We start from the raw sequence: 24,562 nt of genomic DNA, 5'->3' as shown, positions 1-24,562 counted from the left end.
CGGTCCCTTACATCGAGCTGGCCTCTGCCTCCTCCTGGGAGTTCCAGCCTCTAGGGTGAAGCAGCCTTTCCAAATCCTGGAGGTAACTCCCCCTACTGCAGCCCAGCTCCCTGAGGAGGGTCCTGAGCCCTACTTCCTGAGTCAATCTCAGTGCAGTCTGTAGTTCTGGCAGAGCCCAGAGTGACCTGTCTTAGGGGACCTCTCTCTGCCTCTCCCTCTCTTTCTCCCTCCCACCAATACATCCTCGGTTCACACTCCACCCAAATTCTCTCTCCTCCTTTGGATGAATTGCTCTCTAGCTGTGTCTCCCTCAGCTTACATAGGCCAGTCAGTGTTGGGGCTCTTTGTGTGGGACTTTAAAGTCTGCTAAGTCCAGCGCCTTAGCTCTCCCTCCCAGCTTACAGCTACCATCTGCATCCCTGCCTTTCTCCAAGCCCTGATGAATATATTACACAGAGCCAAGCAGAAACCCCAGGGCTGAGGCACAGGGATGAGGGACCTTCACTGGAGACCTCTTTCCAAGCTGACATTAATGACTATTCTGCAGGTCTGGTCCCCTGACCAGTTCTGAGCCCCTCTCACTCCCCAATTCGAGTTGAACACTTGGCCAAAGTCTAGATGAAGACTATCAGTAGGATTCCCACGTTCTCAGTTTGTGATGGGAGTGGGTTCTTTGTTTAAAGTTCCTTTTCTAGATATTCATTAGCCAGGTTCCTTTTCTATTCTAGATACAAAGGTTCCTTTTCCAGATATTTACTAGCCATCCCTTTAATATCAGAATTTTGCCAGGAATCAAAACGAAACTCTCTGGCCTACAATTTGCAGATTGTTTTATTTGCTTTCTTACATAACCTCTGTCCCTCTCATTTGCCAGGGTTACCATCCCCACCACTACATGTACATAGCATTTTCGGCTTGGTCGATATCTTTTCTTCACAAGGTCAGGTTAATAGTAAAAGTATCATCCTACATTTTACAATGAGGAAACAGAAGATTTGAAAAGTTGGGCCACTCCAGACACAGGTCCTAAGCCTAATGCCTGTCGCTCCAAACCAGCACTCTATCATAGCAAATTTTGGAAATCGTACCTGGCAGTTCTCTGAGCCCCAAGGATGTAGCTCACTTGGGCCAGGTGGCAAATCCAGATGCCTCAAAAGTCCAACTTATATCTGAACAGGAGTCCTCATTAAACATCCCTGTCAAGCTTCCAACCAGCTTCAGCTCAAAGACCGCCCTCCAATGAGAAAAACGCACATTTCTGTGCATTTCTTGACATCCTACATCTAGAAGCACATGTTGCTCATCTGGGGGAGGACAAGAGGCTAGGAGCTCTACTGAATTTAATTCTGGAGGTATGGTTCTCATGATGAAGCCTTATGAGCTTTGGGGCAGCCATATTACACTAATGGTATGTTTCATAACAAGCTTTCAGTCCACTCCAACTCCCACAAACTGCTAACCAAACCATCTCTCCCATCTTACATGAAATTGATTTTTGGAAACAATGAAAATATATTCCATTTGCTTAGATTCAGCCCAGGGCTTTAATCCAAGTTCACTGACACGTGTTAACTCTCTCACTTTTGTGTTATGCACAAATTCAGTAAGGATTGCTGCCACTGATAAAAATGTGAAAATTGTTCAGGGCCAAGGTAGAGATCTATGGAGCATACTACACATTACTCATTGGATGCACTTCTGAAACCACATCTCTAAATCTTTCCCAAAAGAACAGAATGAAATTTTATAAAAATACTTTGACAAAAGTCAAACATCATGCCCCTGACCAACCAGGGCGGTCACTCCATCAAAAGGAAAGGCACTGTTGTTCTTGGAAGGCTGTTTGCTGGTGCTGTGTAGACACTTCATTTTCCAAGGCAACCTTTAATAACAGCCTACAATTTTGGCAGGACTCGGTCAGTCACTGGTCTGTAAGTGGAAGCCTCCACTATGCAGCCGTTCTTTGTACCAGCAAGCAATTCCTTTCCCACCTCCCATTATTCCTCCAAGATGACAAGCAGTGTCATCTGCCGATTTTTTAATATTGGAGGTTGGAGTTCACGTGAGCCAGAAAACAAATTCACCAAATTCTGCCGGATACACTCGTATTATCCCACTGTTTTTTTGTTTTGTTTTGTTTTTTAAACTTCCTACTACTCACCCACAGATTATCCTCAAGGACAGATGACTTTTTGAGTTTCACCACCTTCTCTGTCCCAACATTAAAGACCCTTTCTCCAGTGTTGTTGGAATCTTTACAAACTGCTAACTCGTTAGAGTTGATAGATTATTGATCTGATCTTACAAGAAGATGTTTTGGGCCAGAACCTGAAACAAGGTACTAAGTAGAACTAATTAGTACAATGCTTGTGTTTACACCTTTACTCATCGGAGTTCACAAGTATGCCAGCTTCACAAAGTAAACTTTGTAACTTTGTGAATTCACACCTCCCTTAAAGCTCTTGGGGCCAGAGAGCACTATGGGAGAAAATCCATAATCCCTCTCTCGTATCCCACAATTCCTCCCTCTTGTATAAAAGAAACAGACAGAGGCTCTCGGGGAGATTTCAGTGGAATTACGCCAGAAGCCCTCTCTCCGAGGCAAGAAGGAATATTTTCCACTTGACTGGCTGGTGGCAGAAGAAAGAGTTTTCAGAGGGAGAAGCTACGAGTCGAGAGTTTAACGGACAACCAGATTCATCTTCATCTCACACCACTGTGGTAGGTGGCTGGGCTTCTGCACTCCCCCCACTGAGACCAAGCTGGTCTGAAAGACTCACCAGAAAGCTGGCCAAGCCCCAGGTGAAGGAGACAAGAGATTCATTCCATCTCTGTGCTGGCGGGAAGCAGAAGAAAGCAGAGGCAGAGGCTGAAGGACAAAACCCTTGGATTTGGAGATATTCAGAGGGCTCTAAGCTAACCTGGCTATATTAGAGACAATAAAAGATCTGAACTTTTATCACCTGGCTGCGTTTTGAGGTGATTATCACTTTCAACTGATACTAAAGCTGCCTCCAAGAAAACTTCCCCGAGAAACCTGCACCTCTCCCCCAGAGAGAACTATTCTACTTATTTTAAAAGAACAAGATCACCATACCGTGTGGATGAGAAAACTCTTCTTTTCACTGTTTCTGCTTTCCTCAGTATCCTCAATTTATCCCATCTCCTGGATATCCTTTGAAATCCAGATCAATAGTCCCATGAGCAACCAACCACATCAGATAATTGTCATTTTCCTGCCCCCTGATAGCTTCACAATTTCACAGAACCTTGATGTTTCAGGGAAGAAAGAAGGTAACTCAGAGCCTCCTAGTCCAATGCATACACAAAGGAATAGTGGCTATAAACATCTTGCCATGGAGGTCAAAAAACCTCCAATGAGGAGCCCATCTTCTGATGGTTGTGCTGAACCCTTAGAAATCTGTTCTCCCCAAACTAAAGTCGGACTCTTCCTACTTTTCCTTTACTGCAAATGTGATCACTTCTGCATCAAAGCTCCCACCTTTTCGACCTTGCTAAAACAGACAGAATTCCACTTTAAAGTCAAGAAACTGCTTAACAGAGAGCACCAGAAAGTTTCTAAATCACTGAAGCCACTCCCCATCACTACAATAACACACAGAAGATGGTCCGAGGATGGATGGCCCTAACTGATTTCATTATATTCTCTTCACCCGCTGGGGTTCTGGCCCACTTTTGGTCCAATTCCATAGAGGACCTTCTGCTCTCTGGCCCTGTCTCCACCTTGGTTGTTTCACTTTTGGAATTCCTAGCTCTCCTCCCGGCTCATCCTAGCATCACTTCCTCCCTAGGATTTGTGTGTGTGTGATTTCTTCCCAGTGGAAAGCAAACCCCTTGAGGACAGATACTGTTTTGTCTTTGTGTCCCTTTTGCAGGGTATACTGTAGGCATTAAGTAGATGCTTGAATTGCCGAAGCAAGGTTTGGGAGGGTGTACCTTTGTCCTGGTGGTGAAACACACCCTTCCCCAAGTTTATCTCCTGAATCCCTATTACTATAATCATTCTTTTTCCCAACCTCCCCTGCCACACACACATCTGAACCACCTGGGGCTTCTCCAATAAGCCCCATCCCTCTGGAGCTATGGCCCAATCAGCACTGACAACAACTGCCTGATATCCCCCAAGAACTGCCAGGTTTTGACCCTAACTCAGAGCCACAGGAAGGCACCGGGGCCTAACACGAGCTGATGGCAGGGCAGAAATGGGTTTGTACAAACTCAGGACTATGGGATGAATTTGGCAGGTCCCACCCCCTCCCCTCTCTGCCCTCTAAGCTGGTGAACTCTCTTCCTTGAGCCCTTAGGCTCTTCAGGACCAGCCTCCCTGCCCACAAGGTGCTGGGCATCATGGGAAAATCTGCAATCACTGCAGTCCGTCCTGCGAATGCCAAGCAGGGTGCAGGTACTGGCTCTGAGCACGTGACACTGTCCCCGGGCCAGGAGGCTCTCCTGTGCTCCCCAACCTTCCTTCCGCCCTCTTCGTTCCCTGGTCCTTATTCCCTATTTCGTGGTTTGCATGACATCACACATCTAAGTGCTCTCCCAAGATGCGCCCTCTTGGTCCACGCTGGAGGGGGAGAATTTGAACTTCAGCTTTTCTAATTATCCACTAAATGGCTCACTAGGTGTGCAATTCTAGTCCTTGCTTCTAAGCACGTAGCAGGCGCTAGGCGGGGCCAAGTCAAGCCAGGGATGGGCACAGCTGGAGACCACGGTGACCAATGCCATACAACAGGCAAAGGTGAGGGACCACGGGGGCGGAGTGCGGCGTGCGCGCATATCCACCGTTTCCTTTTTTATTCTGGACGCCGGGTAAGGGGGAAGTACAAAAATAGGATTTGGGGGCACACTCCTGGGCAATGGGGCCTCCCCCCACTCATGTCCGCGCTCTGGACAGCAGGTAGGACAGGAAGAAGAAGAGGATGATGAGTCCCACAGACACGCAGAGCAGCAGCCGCCGGTTGTCCCGGCCCGAGCGGCTCAGGCTGGAGAAGCGCTTCACGCTCCCGGTCAGCAGGCTGGTCACGCTGGACAAGTCCGAGTCCTGGGACACAGAGAGGGGTTGGGTGGTTGGGTGCGAGCGCTCGTGAGCGGCCCCGCTCCCCACCCCCATACGGATGCGCGGCCCTCACCATGCCGTCCAGGTAGCGGTTCTGCTCGTCCGCGTCCCGGTCCATATCCAGGGCCAGCTGGGGGGGAGGGGCAGAGCGAGGCTCAGATGGCGCTGCCTTTCCCCCCATCCCTCCCTCCCCCCGGGGCCGCCCCCTCCCACGCCGCCCTGCGGACACGCACGGCCTTGAGGCGCGTGACCTTGGCCGCTAGCCCATCCGCCAGACGCCTGTTCTCGCCGTCCAGGAGCGTGTCCGTGTCAGTGTCCGCGGCGGCTGCGCCGCCCCCCGGGCCTGGGCCTGCGCGGAGGAGGAGGGGACAGGGATCAGTAAGGGTCGGGAAGGAGGGAAAGAGGGGGGGCCTGGCCCCGCCCCCTCCGCCCCCTACCCCGTGCGCCACCCCCGCCTCACCCCGGGCCCAGCTCGCCATAGTTGCCACTTCCCGATGTCGCCGGAGCCGGAAGCAGCGCGAGGTACGTGCGTACGTGGGGGATGTGACCGACTGCGCACGCGCTTCAGGAGCCGAGACTTAGGGTCCCTCCCCTTAGCTTCCGGTCCGTTGTCATGTCTTCCCCCTGTTGGGGAGGGCTGGTTCACGGCGGGCTGAGGCTAGACCGAGAGGGAAGGGTCATCCGCCTCCTTTCCGGTAGACAGCCTTCTCCCGACCGCGGGCCCGCGTGCCCCTACACACGCGTACATATACGCCCGCACATATACCCCAACACACACACAACCTTGCACACACACACCCCTCAGCCCCCTCTCTCCAGGCCCCATTCTCACCTCCCTGACGTAAATACCTGTTCCCCAGCCTCCCCCCGCTCCCCTCCTTGGCTCTTTCGAGCGCATTTTCGTCGCGGTTTACTCGGCAGAGAGCTTGGAGCCGTCTGCCATTTGCTTCTCCAGGCTATTGTACAGTTGAGGTAACGGAGGCCGGTGCCCTATGGCGCCCCCTAGTGCCTCTATCACCCCCAAGTCCCTAAGCTTCAGCCTCTCCCGGCCTAAGGGGTCCTTCCCCTGCTGCCCGGCCTCGTCACTTGCTCCATTCATCCCCACCCCCCATCATTTCTCTCCGGCTTCTAGTCCTGACCAGTGACCGCTGAACTGCCGAGTCCTGTTGCCCACCCTGTCCTCCCGAGTCCCCTCCTCTCTCCAAATTTTCTGTCCCTCCCCGTCTCCTCTCCCCAATTCCCCCTCTCCCTTTTCTTTCTTCCTCTCCCTTCTCTCCCTCCTTTCTCTCCCTCAGTTCTCCTCCCTCTCTGAACCAAGGACGTGGGGCCAGACAGGGAGCCTTCACATGTCCTCCTCCCCTTATTACTGGACCCCGGCTCACTTTGCTTCACCTTGTCCTGCAGTGAGGCAGGCGGCCATAGGAAAACCTGGGCCTGTCCCTCACCCACCTTGTCCTAGACACACACACACTGTTCAGATCTGGAGCCAAAGAGCTGAGCCCAGTGCCTAACACTCAGTAGGTGCTAAATAAATGTTTATTGACTATTGAGAGAATGGGTTTCCACTGAGATCTTGAAGTCAGGGCTCACAGGAAGGGGGCGACGCATGAACCTGGGTCCTGTCTCCACCTGCTCTCAGAGGGCGTCCTGTGGGGAAGAGAGTGTTGGGAAGGGAGCAGCCCTTCCTCCACTTCCCAATGCCTGCTGGGAACCTGGGCCGTGCCCCAGTTGGGGGGGGGGGGGGAGAGGAAGAAGAGACTGTAGTCTACAGGGAGTCCATGGGGAAGGGGGATGGTTGGTCACTTTGGAGAGGGGAGAGACAGACATACAGAGGGGGAGGGAAAGAGACAGATGGACAGATTGCATGGCCCCAGGGAAGGGGTCCATGAGGTCCCCTTCCCATCCCCCCACCTGCTTCCAGCAGCCCCAGCACAGAGGTGGACCTAATGTCCCAAGATCAGCATGTGAGACAAGGGATAAAAGGAGGGTTTATCTATGGGGGCAGCCAGAAGCAGCAAGGGGTCAGGGTTAGGGTTGTTAGTCTGCCCCATCTCCCCACCCTTCAGAAGCACTAGGGATCCGTGGTCAGGGTCATTAGTCAGCCTGCCTCAGTCTCCCCTGAGAAGCAGCAGGGGATCCAGTGTCAGGGTCATTAGTGGATCTGCCTCATCTCCCCCTTAGAAGCAGAGGGTCTAGAGTGAGGGTCATTAGGCAGCCTGTCTCCCCCATCCAGAAGCAGCAGGGGATCGGGGTCATTAGGCAGCCTGCCTCAGTCTCCCCCACCAGAAGCAGCAAGGGGTCCAGGTCAGGGTCATTAATTGGCCTATGTCTCCCCTCCACCCCCAAAGCAGTAGGGAGTCCAGTGTCAGGGTTGATAGTCGTCCTGCTCCATCTCCCAGAAGCTGCAGGGGGTCAGAGTCATTACTTGGCCTGTCCCGCCCCCACCCCTACCTGGCTGGTCTCTCTTTGCATCAAGTCCTGGATCTCTTTGGTCCAGCCCAGGGCCTTCACCAGCCTCTCCACACCCCCAATAATATCGCCCAGCTGGGCCACATCATTATGGCGGGGCCGCCAGGCGAAGGGTCCCACCAGCTCTCTATTGATCAGCACCCGAGGCACAGACCTCCTGGAGGCTTCCGACAGGCTGGCGAAGGGCTCCACCTGCAACAGTGACCGAGACTCTTGCTGGACCCTCTCTGGGGGGTCTTAGCAAACTCCTCTCTCAACAGCTTAGATGAAAAGTAGGAATGTTTACAGAAAGAGATGTCTTTTTCAGAAGAACTAGAAATGCAGCATTTAAATGGCCCAATGTCAGACAAAGAAATCAAGCAAACCAAAAATAAATGTCCAAAGATGAGGTGGAGAAGAAAGGAGAATCCAGGACAAAGAAGTTTTAAAAGTGAGAATATACATAACTATAACATTGTGAGTGAAAAGAATGACCACCAAAAAAAAAAAAAAAATCAAAGCCGAATGCCAAGTTTTGGTCTGACTGTGCCAGACTCTTGTGCCTTAGGAAACGACAAGCAGGATGATGTCAGAGAAATCTGGTAAGATTCACAGAGACCGATGCAGAGTAAAGGGAGCAGAACCAGGGCAAGGTTGCCCACAGTAACGGCACTTTACAACAAGGATCAACTACTCTGATCGAGAACACGATCCAAGACAATTCTAAAGACCCCAGGATGAGAAATGCTCCCCCCTTCAGAGAACTGGCGGACTGTGAACGCACAGGGTGAGCAGACTTTTTTCCCTTTTTTTTCTCGCTTTCCCCCCCAAATATGGCTAATAAGAAACTGTTCTGCATGACTTCCCACTGTATAATTGATATCATATAGTTTGCCTAAGTCTTAAGGGGAAGGTAGGGAAGGAGATTTTGGAACTCAAAATTTTTAAACATGAATGAAAAAAATGAAAAATTGAGAATCAATTTTTAAAAGGGAAAAAAACGAACATCGCAAAATCCTCAGTTCCAAGCTCGATCCCCAAGACGAGGTGCGATCTGCCTGTCTTCTCCTCCTACAGCCCCTAGTAAGAAAAGGTCCTAACATCAAAGCAGAGGTTCCAGGCTTTAATTCCAATTTCTATTTCTCCCCAGCCAAGCCACGGCCTGTATTGTGGCTGAGACACTTTCAGAATTCCAGACACTGGAAATGTTTGGTAGGAGAAGCTGGGAAAAGGGCTGGCACTTTCTTGGGAACCCACCTCCCTTCCTGGGGGGATAGAACAACTGCTGCCTTTGACCTGAAGGGGATAACAGGGGCCCTCTTCCATCTGCTCTGCTCAAGGTCAATTCTCCTTTTCCTTCTTTTTTCACCTGATGGTCCTTTTCTTTCCAGGTCTGTTCTGGGGATTCTGACTCCTTTCTCTCCACAGACAGATACATACAGTCATAAACTACTTTAAACAGAACCAGAAAGTCTTTTCACCTGATAGCCTTTTTCTTTCCAGATCTGTTCTGGGGGTTCTGACTCTGTCCTCTCCACAGACAGATACATACAGTCATAAACTACTTTAAACAGAAGTGGAGAGTCCTTGTACCTATCTGTCTCACCTGTATCCTCCTCTGGTAGATGCATCAAGGTTAAGGAGGCCGAGGTTCTTAGTGATCTAGACCAGAATATTAAACTTCTTATCTTTTTGCTCAAGACAGTGATCCAAGACAATGCCAAAGGATTCCTGGTGGAAAATTCTATCTACCTCCAAAGAGTACTAAGGAACTCTGAGTAAGACGGAAGCACTTTTTTCCCTCTTTCTCTACTCTTCTTGGGGTTTTTTGGTCTTTCTTTTACAACACAGCTAGCTAATGTGGAAATATTGTATGACAGAACATATACCTGTAATTGATACAAGTTGCTTCCCTTCTTGAGGAGAGGAAATGGGTAGAGGGAGGGAGAGAATTTAGAACTCAAAATTTTTAAAGATGGATGTTAAAATTTTTTCACATGTAATTGGAAAATTTTTAATGAAATAAAAATATATTGGAAGAAAAATTATCTTTTTTAAATGAGTAAGACAGATGGAGATGGAAGCAAGGCAGGATTATTCCCCAAGAAGTTGTCTAGGAGCCAAAGTACTTGAGAGACGCACAGGGAGAGAAAGAAAAGGGATGTGAGAGTCCCATGGACCAGTCGAAGTGGATAATGAGATTGGTGATCGGAAGGGAAAGGATTGGAGAACTCTCCGTCCACCCACACCTTCTGGATTGACCTTGGGACCCATTTCATCCTTCCTTGAATCCTCTTTCTGTCCAGGACCCCTCTCTCCTCCCATTTCCCAGACTCCTCTAACTCATTCCCCCTTGCTTACCCAAATAGCACTGCAGCCTTCCTCATGCCTCCCTCGGGCTCTCCCCACTGCAATGCCAGGCCCTGGCCTATGCCCAAGACAAAGAACGGCACGGCACGCTCCCTCCTCTCAAAGGCCTCACAGAGAGACAGATATAGATATATCTACATAGAGAAACATCCAAGTTTGCCAATTCTGTGAGGTTCCACTGAACCCCAATAACAACAGAGATTGTTGAGGGAGGGACGGGGACAAGCCTCTGCCTTCAACAGGAACAGAAAAGTCTGAAAGGGAGGAGGGTCTGGGGAGGAAGGCAGAGAGGCCATTTTGGATGTGTCACTCCAGATGGCCAAGGCAATGGACAGAACTGAAGTTCGGCAGAAATATCTACAGATCTGGGTGATCCCTGAACCCATGTGGACTGACGAGATCTTGAGAGGGTCCAGAAAACAGGGCCCCAGGCAGCCTTGGGACCCCACATTTGCGGGATAGAACTCTTAAGGTTTGCGATCTGACTCCGTTATTCTAAGAAGCCTCAGCAAAGGAGACTGAGAAGCAGACCGACGGGTGGGAGGGTTGCCAGGGTTCTGCTCTGTCGGACCAGGGCGAACAAGAGAAACCTTCCTTCAGGTCCACACCCTCTAGCCAGTGATGACCAGCCTACTGTCCCACGGTCATGGCGGACCTAATTCCCATCAATCTCCTGGTGATTGAGCGGGTTCGGCCTCTGGTGATGGATGCCCAGGAGGTCTGAACTCCTCCGAGGGCATCCAAACTGGGGATTCCTCTCCCCAATCGTTCATCCCTTCTTTTCCATGGTCCCCCTACACTAGGACCTTGCATTTGATATCCCACAAATTGGACAGTGCAAGTGTTCTCTCCCCTTTTCTCCCCCCTCCTGAATCCCCATTACCCCAAGGGGCTCCAGACCTCCAGAGAGGTCCCAATGATGATGAGCAGATCTGCCATGGGAAAGTCCACCATATGCAGGAAGAACCTCTGTGGGAGCTGCTCCCCAAAGAAGATGATGTCGGGCTTGATGACCCCCGTGCAGACGGGGCAGCGGGGTATCCTGTCTGCCATCACATCCACCTGAAAGAAAACTCAGCGAGAGAGGAGTCAGCGTAGCCTGATCCAGCAGCCCGTTTTAGACCAACTCCCATCAGACACGCCCAGGGCCTGCTGCGAGACCGGAGATGGTCAATCAGAGGCTGCTTGTGGATGGCCGCTGATGAGGAGCCCGTTTCGCTTAGCGACCACCGTCTCCCGGACTGTGTCCCTTCCCCATCAATCCCAGGCTGTGAGAAATCCCCTCCCCAGGGAGCCCCTTTGCGGGAGCCAGTCATTGGCAAGCGCGCCTTGTGGCTGGCAGGGTGGATGAGAAGCTTAAAGGTTGGTGAGAGGCACTGTGGGCGTGTCCGTCCTGGGGTCGGCCCAGGGCAAGAGGGAAGGAAGCGGTGGCCACATCTCCGCGAGGCTGGCTGACAGGGAAGGTGCAGAGGTTTGGAAGCTGGCAGGTGCCGAGGATGATCCCGGACTCCCCCATGACTTCCTGATTTCTGTTTCCGCACTCAGTGGGAGGTCTTAGCTGCAGTCTGATTCTCCCCTCCAGCACCAGACTCCCTGCTGTGGCTTTAGCTCCAGCCCGACGGGCCCTCCCAGCCCACCTATAGCAGCTTATCCTGGGACGCCTTTGGCCCAGTGGGCTCAAGGCTACCCCTGACTCAGGGTGCTCCCCTCTGAGGGAACACCCAGCATCCAGCGCCGTCTTTGCCCCTCTTCCTTTAGCCCCGACCCTGGAAGCCCTGAAGTCACTCACCCGAAATTCCTCCCCAGGGAATGACTTCCGGCAGACGGTGCAGGTGGCCGAGGCAAAGGTGCCATGGGCTTCCACCAGCTTGGTGGCGGGGATGCCAGCCGCTGCAATCCAAACACAAAGAGGAGGGACGGGGAGTCTGTGCCCACGCGGAGCCGCTGCGGCCTCCTCAGGCTCTGGCTTCGTTGGCCAGAAGGGCCACATCACACCAGAGGTTCTGCCATAGAGGGAGCACTCAGTGTTCCCAATGGACTGACATGGGCCACGCAGAGAAGGAATGAGACCCGGCAACAAAAGGCAGAGGGAATCCGGTCTCCCCCCACTGTCATTCCCCATAAAGTAAACAAAGAGGGGGCACCCAAGGACCTGGAAGGAGAGGGGTGTCAGCCCGGGCAGAAGGAGATGAAAGGGCGAGTCTGGGGATCACCCATGGGAACAGAAGTATGGAGCCACAAGGATGACAAGGGGCGCTGTTCCCTCTTGCAGACATGATACATGGAGATTTTTAGGGACTTGGAGAAAACTCCATTTTGGTTACATCCAAGATGGAAGGAGGAAGAGGAAAGCTGCAGGGAGACTGAGAGCCCCCAAGCAGGCCGGGTACTGAGGCCAAAGAATGGACAACACAGGGTGGAGTAGACTGGCAGTGGGCAGGGCCCAGTGGAGCCCAAGCCACCTCCAGAACATCCAGGCAGAGTCCAGAAGGCAAATGGTGAGGAAGGAGACACGGTTATGGAGTTGGGATAATTGCAAGGGGGACAAGGAAGGAAGGGGCAGCTGCAGAAGTCACGGAGGATGGGAAGAAATGGAGGACTTGGCTGGGGTAGATGAGCAGACTGGAGAGTCCCTGACTTCCCTCACAGGATCTCGAGACCCAGAGGCCATCTTCACTTGCGATTTCACTGACAGTTGGTCCAAGTCCCAAAGGCCGTCTGGGGATATTTCCATTTTTCCTAGCATCCCTGAGAAAGGAGCAGGACCTGGCTCCTGGAGTTTCCCCCTCTCCCTGCTCCCATTAACCACTCACTCTTCCCACTCTTCAGCCACAAACAGAAAACCATCATCATCTCAGGAAAACAAATAAAGGAATGAAAAAGCCGGTTGGTCGCCCAGTCCGTAACACAGAAGAGGGCTGGGGAGGGCCAGCTGGCCATCGGGCTCACCTCTCTCCAGCCCGTCGATGTTCTGCGTGTAGAGCCGCAGAAGCAGCCCCTTGTCGTGAAGCAGGCGCAGGAAGTAATGGGCCAGGTTGGGCCTGTAGTTGCCAGGGTAGAGCTCCTTGGCCAGAGCGAAGAAGGGCTTGGGGTTGTGAAAGAAGAAGTCCAGTTCAAATATGGCTTCTGGGTAGGGGAGGTCATATTGCTCCAGATTGCTGTAGAGGCCGCTCCCTGGAGACCTGAGGAGAGAAACTGCCTCAGGCTCCCAGAGCTGGTCTTCACCTGGGAAGGAGGGAAGGCCTGAGAGCCCAAGGGCCTTACCTGAAGTCTGGGATGCCACTGGGGGTGCTGATCCCGGCACCCACCATGACCACCACCCTCTGGCAGGCTTTGGTCTGAATCAGCTCAGCGATGTCCTGTAAGGAGAGCTTCTCTCCACCACGACCGTCACCGGCTCCACTGCCTCCAAAGACACCCGAGAAAAGGCAGTCCCGCTTCTTCCCCAGGAAGCTGGGGGCCACAAAGCAAGGAGAGCTGCACTCACACACCCCCCCAACTCCAAGAGAGGCAGGCCCTTGCCTGGCCCTCCCTGGACGCTGCACATGCAGAACATCCTTGGAGAGTGGTTGGGTAACCATGGCATTCCAGCCATCTCTTTCAAGGCTGCCTCGGGTCTGTGCAATCCCGGTAAGCCCAGTGTCCAGCAGGTAGTCAATGTATTCATCAACTAGCCCCCGCACTCCAACTAAGGACATTCTAAAAGAACAAGAAAGCCCAATACAGAGCTGCAGAGTCCAGGCAAACAAATCCCCACCCTGGCCATATATGAAAATGTGTCTATCTTTGTGCATTTTAGGTTCAACTGTCAGAAGAGAAAGTTATGTCAACTTTTGGTGGGGAAAGGAGGGACTCATAATTTATCATTACATTGCTCAGGTCTAACTTCTTTCAAAACTGCTTTCTATAATGCTATCATTACATAAATTATTCTCCTAGCTGGGCGCACTTCATTTTATATCAGCTTATAACTTTTCCTACTTTGCTCTGAAGCCTTATTTTTCATCATTTCTTACAATCTATCACATTCATGTGCCACAATCTGTATAGCAATTCCCCAAAGGGAGAGCATTAGCTTAGTGTCCAGTTTGGGGAGACTATGAAAAGAGCCGCTATGCTTTTGTAACACAAGTCCTTTCCCTCAATTCTTTGGGATACAGGACTATAAGTGGTATAGCTGGGAGAGTATGTATGAATATTTTGGTAATTTTTGACCCATACTTAAAAATTGCTTTCCAAGATGGCTGGGCCAGTTCATAGCTTTGTCAGCAGGGCAACAGGGGTTTCTTCCAGCCCCTCCAGCTTGGATCACTTCAATTATTTATCATCCTTGCTGCTTTACTTTGCCTTTTTTATTTATTTTTCCATACAGTTGTTGATAACATAAGATTTCTTCCTTCCTATTCATATCATTTGATCATTTATCTACTGAGAAATGCCTTAGTTTTACCAAATTTTAATCAGTTCCTTATATAGCAAAGATGTGAGACTTTTGAGAACGTTGCATAACCCCCCCCCCCAATTTGTTTCCTTTCTGATTTTTACATTAGATTTACTTAGGCAAAAACTTATTAATTAAATATGATCAAGTGACCATTTTATTTTGTGTGAGCTTTTCCAATACTTGACTAGTAATACCCACAGATCTGAAAGGAAATTTTTCCTTGCTCCAATTTGTTTATAATATAGCCAATTGACCTTTCATATGCAAGTCATGTATTCATTTGGAACTTATTTTCGCATATTGTGTGAGCTGTTGGTTTAACCCTAATTTCTGCCACTGCTATAAAATTTTTGCAGAGTTTTTTGTCAAATAGTGAGTCTCTCTTGCAGCAACTGGAGTCTTTGGAGTCATCAAACACTAAACTGCTGTTTCTAATCTGTATGTGGTATACCAACTGACCTCTTTAAAAAAATAAAAATCAAGTCATTTTAACAATCATTGCTTTGTAGTACAATTTAGGTAGAGATATTCTATGTTCCTTCCCATTTTTCCCCACTATTACCGTTGAGATTCTTTATCATTGATTCCTTTCTACAATTTATTGCTGTTGTCCTATCTCCATAAAGTATTCTTTTGGTAATCTGATTGGTGTTGAATTAATTCAGGCAGCATTTTCATATTTATAATATTTGTTCAACTTACCTATAAGCAAATACATTTCTCTTCAATTGTTTAGTGTTGCTTTTATTTCCACAAAATGTTTTATAGCTGAATTTAGATATAGCTCCTGATTGAATCTTGAGAGATACATTGCCTTCTACAGTTGTTTTGAATGGAATGTCTCTTTGTAACTTTTCTTGTTGGGTTTGATTGTTTATATACAGAAATAATGAGGATTTTATGGATTTTAATTTATATCCTGAATTTCTATGAAAATTATTGCTTCAATTCTTTTTTTTCTCATCTTTACAGAATCTTTATCCAATTTTGTTTTCAGATCCACATTCTTTTGAGTGCTTTACCTCTTGCCCCATTGAGAAAGGAAGAAAAACAAACATTAAGTTTCATAGTTAAACATAATGACTGTGTTCAAAAGAAAAATCTACAACAGGTCCATTATCTCTCAACTTTATAACAAATATAATGGAGGGAAAATAATACTTGTGTGCGTGGTTGTGTGTATACATATACATATATATACACATACATACACACATACATATTTGAATAAGAATTTTTACGGTTGATCATAGTTCCTAAATCTTTCAAAGTTGTTGTTTTTGCAATATCATTATTGTATAAACTGTCCTGATGGCTCTACTAACTTTACTTTTTATGAATTCATATCCATTTTCCCAGGTTTTTCTGAAAGCATCCCCTTCATCATTTCTTATACTACAAATGGTACTGCATGAAATCATATTCTGTAACTTTTCAATCATTCTTCATTTGATGGCATCCCACATTTCAATTAATCCTTGATTCACTAGGGTTCTTTGAGAATATTATCATATCTGTATTCTGATGGAAGTGGATCTCTTCAATAATGAGATAATTCAGTTTCAATTGATCAAGGATGGACAGAAGCAGCTACACCCAAAGAAAGAACACTGGGAAATGAATATAAACTGCTTGCATTTTTGTTTTCCTTCCCGGGTTATTTCTACCTTCTGAATCCAATTCTCCCTGTGCAACAAGAGAACTATTCGGTTCTGCACACATATATTGTATCTAGGATATACTGTAACCTATTTAACATGTAAAGGACTGCTTGCCATCTGAGGGAGGGGATGGAGGGAGGGAGGGGAAAAATCGGAACAGAAGTGAGTGCAAGGGATAATGCTGTAAAAAATTACCCTGGCATGGGTTAAAAAATAAAAAATTGAAAACTTAAAAAAAAAAAGAATATTATCATATCTGGGGGGGAAAGGTATAATTATTTCCTCTCTGCCAGAGTTTATTCCTTCAATTTCTTTTTCTTGTCTTACTGATAAGGTATATATTGTTTACTAAATGTTAAATAGTAATAATGATAATGGACATTCTTGATTTATCCCTGATCTTATTGGAAAGGCATCTAGCTTTTCTACATTACATATATTTGCTCTTAGATCTAGATAAATATTATTAACCATGTTAAGGAAAGGTCCACTTCTTATGACTTCCAGTTTTTAATAGAAATGTGGTTAGGATTTTGTCAAAAGCCTTCTCAGCATCTATTGATATATGATTTTATTATTAATAGTTTATTATATTTAAACTCTTCCTTGTGTTGAGTCAACACTGAATAAATCCAACCTGACCATGGTACATAATTTTCTATGTTGTCATAGCCTACTTGCTAATATTTTGTTTCAAATTTTTGCATTAATGTTCGTTAGAGATCTGTTATTGGTTTGCTTTCGTCTCCCCTTGGTTTAGGTATTAACACCATATAGGTATGAGAACAAAGTATTGACAGATGTATACAAAAATTGTACAAACATACAACATATATCCATATATACCTATTTGTTTCTAATGGTAACCATCATGGGAAGGTGGGAGAGAAAAAAGAGAATAAAGAAATTTATATAACATGTATATTTGGAAGGAAAACCAAACTGTACATGGCAGCTTTGCAGTTTTGTGTGCAATCTTTTTTATTGTACCATTAAGGAAATTCTTTTGTTCTGTGAATTTAAAAACAAAATAAACTCTTAAAAAGAAAGATATTGGAAGAGTACCTTTTTTTCTTATTATTGCAAAGTTTTGTAATACCGGATTTAACTGTTCTCTTAACGTTTGATAGAATACCCATAGATCCATTTAGTCATAGAGTTTTTTATTGGGAGTTCATGCTCAATTTGTTTTCTGATACTGAGTTATTTAAAATCTATGTCTTCTTTTGCTAATGTAATTAAACTTTCAGTTGCTGTTATTTTTTCATTTCTAATATGAACAATTTGGTTTCCCTCTCTTTAAGAAAAAAAATCATACTAGTATATTTTGTTTTTTTTTTAAACAACTAACTAATTGGTTTTACCAATTCAATGGTCTTTTGCTTTCAATTTTATTATACTCATTAATTTTCAAAATCTGTTTCTTATGAAGGGATGTTTTATTTATTCATTTTTTAAATTGCATGCTCAACTGATTTGTTCTTTCTCTTTATCAATGAAAGTAAGAGACATAAATTTTTCCCCTAGAATTGCATTAGCTATGTTCCCCAAGTGCTGTTATTTCATCATTGCAATTTTCTTGAATGAAAATTTTCCATAATTTTTGATATACTAATTTTTTCAAATTATGTTATTTAGCCTCCAATGACTTTTTCTCCCTTTAAGAGATCCTTATTGAATTCAACTTCTGATTGCATTGTGATAAAAAATATATATATTTAGCATTTCTATTCAATTTTTAATGGTGTCTACACTGACCATAACTTTATTTAAAATCATGATTGCTACCCCAACTTTTCAAAATTCAACTAAAGTAACACCGAATTTGATTCAACATCATAACTCTATGTAAATCTTGTATTCCAAAGGTGTTTCTTGCAACATATTAACATAATTAATTAACATAATAATGTCTGTTATCTCCTCCGTGGGGGAGGGAGCTATTTTTACCTGTGTAGACTATGATCAATTCTTTTTACATGGCTTCTTGCTCTTTCTTCCATGTGGCACTTTTCCAGTGCTTGCAGAAGCACATGCCATGCAAGCTTTATGACTTGAATATATTTTTTTATTACCTCAAGACTCATCAAGAAGCCTAATTCTGATGTTCTCCCTGGTTCCTCGACTGCTAGGACAGTTTGTTAATCTTTTGTTCAGAGCTATTCCCCACCTCTGTCCCCAAGAATCTAGAATCAGTCAGAAGCTCTGGAGAGTGCTTGTATTCAGAGCAAGGGGGCCACCTGGGAGAGCCTGGGGGGGTTAGGATTAGAGTTAGGGTTAGCAATAAGCAGTGAGAGGGTCCCACACTGTTAGAACTGGGTTTTATTCAGCTGCCTTTGAGAACTGCTCAGCAACTGATGCACGAGCTGGACATTTCTTAGGGCGTCCACCAGCCACCACAGAGTCACAAATGCAACAAGGCCGTTTTCTCTTGGTGCTGGGGTCTGGTGCTCCCAGGACCCCCAAGGCCTTCCCTCAGAGGGCCCTGAGCCAAGATGGGGATCACCGGCATTCTCCCCAAATAACCAAGTCTTAGAGCCACAGCGGTAATGAAAGACATTGCTGGAGCCGCGGTGGCAGCTAACACAGGAAGGCCCCTCCAGGGGGTCCTCTGCTGGCACTGGGTACAGCTGGCATTCCCTGGCAACCCTAGGGCCAAGAGAAGCGCAGGTAAAGATCAGGGCACATACAAAGGGAGCAGGGGTCGAACCTCTCCTTCCATCAACAGCACCTTCTAAAAACTGAAAATTCACATGACACCGGCCCCCAACCAGTGTGAAAGCAGCAGCACAAAAAAGCTTGGAAAAGGACCTCCCAACCCCCAACTCGAATACAAAATTCAAAGTCAAGAAATAGACTGGAAAAATGAGCAAACAGCAAAAAAAGCTTAGAGTAGAAAAGAAAACCAAGGCATAAACACAGAAGATGACAAAAATGTGAAAATAGCTACAACACAAAGGAAAATACTAACTGGATCCAAGCCCCATCAAGAATTCCTGGAAGAGTTCAAGAAAGTGATAAGAATTGGAGGAGGGGAATTGGGAAAAGAAATGAAAGTGATACAAAAAGATTATGAAAAAATAACTAACATCTTGGTAAATGAGGCACAAAAAATGCTAAAGAAAATAACACATTTTTTTAAAGCCACAAAATTGGCCTAGTGACAAAAAGAAACACAAAAAATCAATAAAGAAAAAAACATCTTAAATAGCAGAATAGGTCAAATGGAAAAAAAAGTACAAAATCTCACTGAAGAAAAGAATTCCTTAAAAATTACAATTGTGCAAGTGGAAGCTAATGACTCCATGAGACCTCAAGAAACAATAAAATTCAAAAGAATAAAAAATGGAAGAAATTGCCAAATATCTCACTGAAAATAGAACTGACCTAAAAAACAAATGGATGGGACATAAGAATTACTGAACTACCTGAAAACCATGATTTTAAAAAAGTACAGACATATTTCAAGAAATCATACAGGAAAACTGTCCTGATAAATTAGATCTAGAAGGTAAAGTAGAAATTGAAAAAAATCTACTGATCACCTCCTGAGATTACAAAATTAAAGCTCCAGGAATATTACAGCCAAATTCCAGAATTACCAGGTCAAGGAACAAATATTGCTAATAGCTAGGAAAGAAAAAACTAATTCAAATGCCCTGGGTCATAATCACACAAGATTTAATAGCTCCCACTTTAAAGCAGAGGACTTGGAATATGATATTCTAGAGGACAAAGAAATTAGGATTACAATCAAGAATCATCTAGTCAGCAAAACTGAATATACTTCTTCAAGTGAAAAAAATGAATATTTAATGAAATAGAGAACTTCCAAACATTCCTGATGAAAAGATCAGAACTGTATGGAAAATTTGACATTGAAACTGAAGAGAAACATAAAAAAGAAAACATGAAAAAGTAATATGGGGCTCAATAGAGGTAAAATGTTTATATTCTTATATGGAAAGATAATGCGCATAACTCCTAAGAACTTCATTATTATTAGGGCAGTTCAAAAGACTTTACATACAGGTATGAGTCAATTATGCTGAAATGATCAGCAAAACAATGAAGGGAGAAAAAACAAAAATGCATTGGGAGAAAGGAAAATGGAGAGGAAGAATTGGGAAATTTTTCTCACATAAGAGACATGCAAAGAACAGGTTTTAGAAGAAGGGAGAATGGAGTGGAAGGAAAAGCAATGTTTGAACCTATCACCAGAACTGGCTCAGAGGAAAGCATATATATACATACTCAGCTGTGTACAGAACTGTAAACTTAACCAACAGGGGAATAGGAGAAGGGAAGAAGAGTAAGGAAGAAAAAGATGAAAAGGGGAAGATGAGTTAAAGGAGCCAATGGTTAGAAGCAAAATAGAAAGAATTAAAAAAAAAAAATGGAGCAGGATAAACAGAAGAAAATAGGATGGAAGCAAGCACATAGTTAGGAATCACAATTATAAAAATGAACGTAACAAGCTCACTCATAAAACAAAAGAGAGCAAGATGGATTAAAAACCAAAATCCAACAATGTTGTTCACAAGAAACATCTGAATAGGAAAGAGATCATAGAATTAAAATAAAGGGCTTGAACAGAACCTAGTATACTTCAGCTGAAGTTAAAAAAAAAAAAAAAAAAAGGCAGGGGCAGCAATCATGATCCCAGGCAAAGAAAAGAAAGAGTCCTAATTGAAAGGAATAATCAGGAAATCGACACTCTGCTAAAAAGTTCCACAATGAAGTATTATCAAAGGTTTTTACAGCAAATTTCTCTGACATAGGCCTCATTTCTCAAATATATGCTAAGTACAGAACTGAGTCAACTATAGTCATTTCCCAAATGATAAACATACAAAGGTCATGAACAGGCAATTTTCAAAAGAAATCAAAGCTATCTACAATCACATTAAAAAATTCTCTAAATCCCTATTGATTAGACGGCAGCAAATTAAAAGGTACTACCTTAGAGTTACAATAGGTGTAAACCTACAAGAAATAAATGCTGAAGGGAATAAGAGAAAAATAGGTACACTGATGCACTATTGTTAGAGTGGTGAACTATCCAACCATTCTGGGGAGCAATTTGAAGCTATGCCCAAATCCAGTGTCTGTATCCCAAAGAAATCAAAGAAGAAGGAAAAGGATCTACGTGTACAAAAATGTTTCTAGCAGCTTTTTTACGGTAGCAAAGAATTAGAGACTGAAAGAATGCCCATCAGTTGGAAATGGCTGAATAAGTTGTGGAATATAATTGTGAAGTAATACAATTATGCTATAAGAAATGACAAGGAAGTAATTTCAGAAAAACATGGCAAGACCTATATGAACTACTGAAAAATGGAGAACCATGAAATCATTGTGCACACTAACAGTAACGTTGTAATGATGATCAACTGTGAAAAACATGGTTATTCTGATCAATACGATTGAAAACAATTCTAAAGAACTCATGATAAAAAAAAAAAAAAATGTTTTCCACCTCCAGAAAAAGCAATGAGGAACTCTTGAGTGCAGACTTTATATTTTCTTTTCTTTTTTTTAAAGAAATAGTTAATACAAAAATGTTTTGCATGATTTCATATGTATATGTGATACCATTCTCTTACTGTAGAGAACTCCCAGAAAGCTAGAGACTTCAGTAACTGGGAGGTTCTCCTCCTCCTAAGATTAATCAAGGATGCATTTAAGCTTGAAATCATGAGAAAACATAAGGTCCTGGCACATTTACCAGGGCATTAACTTTACACAAGATTGAGTCGCCAGAAACTAACATGCTTCAGAGAATTAGATCATAGAAAACAGAAACCAGGGTTGGTCACAAAACAGTGCTTTTCATGATAGTCTATGGTTTTAAGATACATAAGTAGCAAGATTTCTCTTTAATAATCGGCGCTGTTGAATTAACAGCCAACCCCATCTCCTTGTTTTTAACCGCCACCAGCCCCTTTATGCTGGGCAGGTCACCTTCCTTCTCGGTGGGTAGAGGAGAGGGTAGAAGGGAGAAAATTTGAAACTCCAAATTGAAAAAAGAAAAATATGTTGAAAATGAATAATTGTTGAATAATATGTTGAAATGTTAAATAAAAAGAACTGGAAAAAAGGTTTAAAAGAAAAAGCTGACTTGCAGCCTTACACAAAGAAAAGCTCAAGGAAAAGCCAACCTTCCCTCACAGCACACAGAGCCCAGAGGGATAAAGGGACTGCATGTCAGAACCTCCGGTCAAGATGACCCCCAACATGCTGAGGCAGCCCAGAGGAAAGGCAGGAGGCAGCTTATCCAGCTCTGCCGGAGACCGCCAGAAGCCTGAGCCTGGGAAAGCCTGAGCCACTGAGACCAGCCCGGCTCCTTCGCCCCATCAGAGTAGAGTGATCATGGCAGCAGAGCGCCTGGCAGGTGGCAGGTACTTAGTAAATATTGACTGGACTGGATTGGATTACTGGACCCCGAGGCAAAGTCTGAATGACCAAGCATCATTCTGTTTTCTGAGCAGTTTTTATCCAAGCTCTTGACCAAGTATTTTGTTTTCTGCTTTTTCTAACACTGGATTATTGAGTTCCATTGTTTTTGATTCTCTTGTCTGGGCTTTTTTTAAAGTCGATACCAGTCAATACCAATGACTTTCAATGGCTGCTCCTTTTTAATAACTGAAGTCTGGAAGAAGAGTTATTATGTCTTTTCATTATTTCTCTTGATATTCTAAGTATTTTTCCAAAAGAATTTTCTCATTATTTCAAGTTCAATACAGTATCTCCTTGACGATTTGATTGACATAGCATTAAAAAGGTCAATTAACTTTATTAGTGGTGTCATTTTATTACCTTGGCACCCTTTAGCTATTTAAGTTGTTCTTTATTTTTTAAGATGCACTTTGTTAGTGAATCTGTAGTCTTTGTATTTTATAATTACTTGAAATTTCCCATTCTATTATTGAATATTATTATTATAATATAACATGGATGATTTTTGAGGATGGGTTTCTGCTAAAGATCTAAGTATCTCTGGTGATTCTCCAGGATGCTCCAAGAAAGCAATGATGTTCTCAGCAAAGAGGCACAATTTTCTTTTTTACCGCCCTTTGTGCCTTTTATTTCTCTACCTTGTCTTACAGCTATTACCAGGATGTCTAAGACTTTATCAAATAAAACTGAGGAGAGTGGCCCCCCTTGATTCCCTCCTGCATTTACTGGGAAGGCTTCTAGGGTGTCCTCATGGTTAGAGGGGTGCCGCTCTTTGCCTGTTCTTTATGGGGTTTTAGTCTAAGTGTTGGATTTTGCCAAAGGCTTTCTGAATCCATTGCGATGACCGAGCGGTGAGGTCTTTTAATCAGGTTAATTATGTCCGCTTTCACTGGACACATTCAGGTGGGATGCTCTGAGACTGGGGTCCTGGAGGCCCCCTGTAACTCCTCCCCATCGTCCTAATTCCAATTAAATAGCAAGGCCTGAGAAGGCCCTCAGAGCTCGCTCTCTGCCACCACTTCGTAATCCCCAAGCCCGCAGGGTCCCTGGGGGAGACCACCTACTTTGGCTGCCGAGAGCCGGACCCATTCCCGGGGGCCCCCCTCGGACTCTTCTCCGGCACCAGCTGCCCCCACACGGAGACGCTGCTCAGTCTGTGGGGTACTCGGAGACTCCCCCAGACGCCCAGCCAGAGGTGCCCGCAGCCTAGGGAAACAAGGACCGAGGTCCGGCCGTTAGCAATCTACAGCGGCCCTTGCTTGGCGGGGGAACGGGACGCCCGTTATACCTCGGGCCTGAGACTCCTAGGAGGGCAGCGATGGCCCTGGAGCGAGCAGGAGGGGGCGGCAAAGCCCTCCCCACCACACGAGGGGGGGGGGGGTAGCAGAAGCTTTCCCGCTTTCAATGACTCTTCTCCTCCTCGTCATTCGCAGGTGGAAGGTTCTCTGGGGGGGAGAAGGGGGAACCTGGCGCAGAGTCTGGCCCAAAAAACATTTCCAAGCTGGTTAGGAGAGGGACGACTTAGCTTGGACCTGGGTAAGCTTCCTCCAGCCCCATCCTGGCCCTAGGGGACAGGGTGGGGAGGGTCCCCCTCAAGAGTAGGAACTGTACGCTCGGACAAGAGCCTGGCGCTTCATTAATGCGCGCCACCCTAAAGCCCCCCAGAAGCCGAGGCTGTGAAATGGGGAAGCTGAGGCAGCAGCCCACGGGAAGGTGAAGGCAGAGCCCTGAAGCAGAGCCCACTTCCCAGACTGCCCCACGGGTCGCGGTTCCTGGCCAGCTCCTACCCCAAAACGAGGTCCTGGACCCAGAGACTACTAGAACCTCTCCGCTCTCGCCTGGGGTCCAGCCTTGGGGGCGTGTACGCACGCACACACGCGCACGTCGGACGCTCACCGCGCAGTGCCGCGGCCTTTCCACGCGCGAACCCCAACGCCGTGCCCAGGGCGGTCCAGGGGGCACTGCCTGGCCCCATGACCCCGAATCTCGGGTGGAGGAAGGAGGAAGTCGGCTGCACTCCAGGCCTGCTTCGCGCGGCGCCGGAGCCGGAAGGCGTGCGGTCTCCCCGCCGGAAGTGAGCGTGCGCGAACCGGAAGTGAG

The 24,562-nt window shown here is 46.0% G+C and overlaps 2 protein-coding genes across 4 annotated transcripts; both read right to left on the bottom strand.

Moving 5' to 3' along the window:
- Positions 1 to 4,763: 4,763 nt before the first annotated feature.
- On the bottom strand, positions 4,764 to 5,649 carry BET1L (Bet1 golgi vesicular membrane trafficking protein like). Its single transcript, XM_051966282.1, has 4 exons — positions 5,541 to 5,649; positions 5,314 to 5,429; positions 5,154 to 5,210; positions 4,764 to 5,065 (listed from the first exon to the last, which is right to left on the bottom strand). Exons 1-4 carry the CDS (start codon positions 5,557 to 5,559, stop codon positions 4,898 to 4,900), a joined length of 360 nt encoding a protein of 119 aa, XP_051822242.1. The 5' UTR covers positions 5,560 to 5,649; the 3' UTR covers positions 4,764 to 4,897.
- A 949-nt stretch (positions 5,650 to 6,598) lies between these two features.
- SIRT3 (sirtuin 3) lies at positions 6,599 to 24,499 on the bottom strand. 3 transcript variants are annotated; one of them, XM_051966276.1, is made up of 8 exons: positions 24,359 to 24,482; positions 23,527 to 23,668; positions 13,163 to 13,351; positions 12,848 to 13,080; positions 11,688 to 11,788; positions 10,799 to 10,960; positions 7,532 to 7,741; positions 6,599 to 6,727 (listed from the first exon to the last, which is right to left on the bottom strand). In XM_051966276.1, exons 1-8 carry the CDS (start codon positions 24,435 to 24,437, stop codon positions 6,716 to 6,718), a joined length of 1,128 nt encoding a protein of 375 aa, XP_051822236.1. In that variant the 5' UTR covers positions 24,438 to 24,482; the 3' UTR covers positions 6,599 to 6,715. The 3 variants fall into 3 exon arrangements, with proteins under 3 accessions (XP_051822236.1, XP_051822238.1, XP_051822237.1); XM_051966278.1 differs by lacking the exon at positions 7,532 to 7,741 and having other exon boundaries at positions 24,359 to 24,496; XM_051966277.1 differs by lacking the exon at positions 6,599 to 6,727 and having other exon boundaries at positions 7,594 to 7,741; positions 10,782 to 10,960; positions 24,359 to 24,499.
- Positions 24,500 to 24,562: the final 63 nt, after the last annotated feature.

Source organism: Antechinus flavipes, chromosome 6 (assembly GCF_016432865.1).
Source record: "Antechinus flavipes isolate AdamAnt ecotype Samford, QLD, Australia chromosome 6, AdamAnt_v2, whole genome shotgun sequence".
NCBI classification, from domain to species: domain Eukaryota; kingdom Metazoa; phylum Chordata; class Mammalia; order Dasyuromorphia; family Dasyuridae; genus Antechinus; species Antechinus flavipes.
This window is presented reverse-complemented; position numbering and strand designations above follow the sequence as displayed.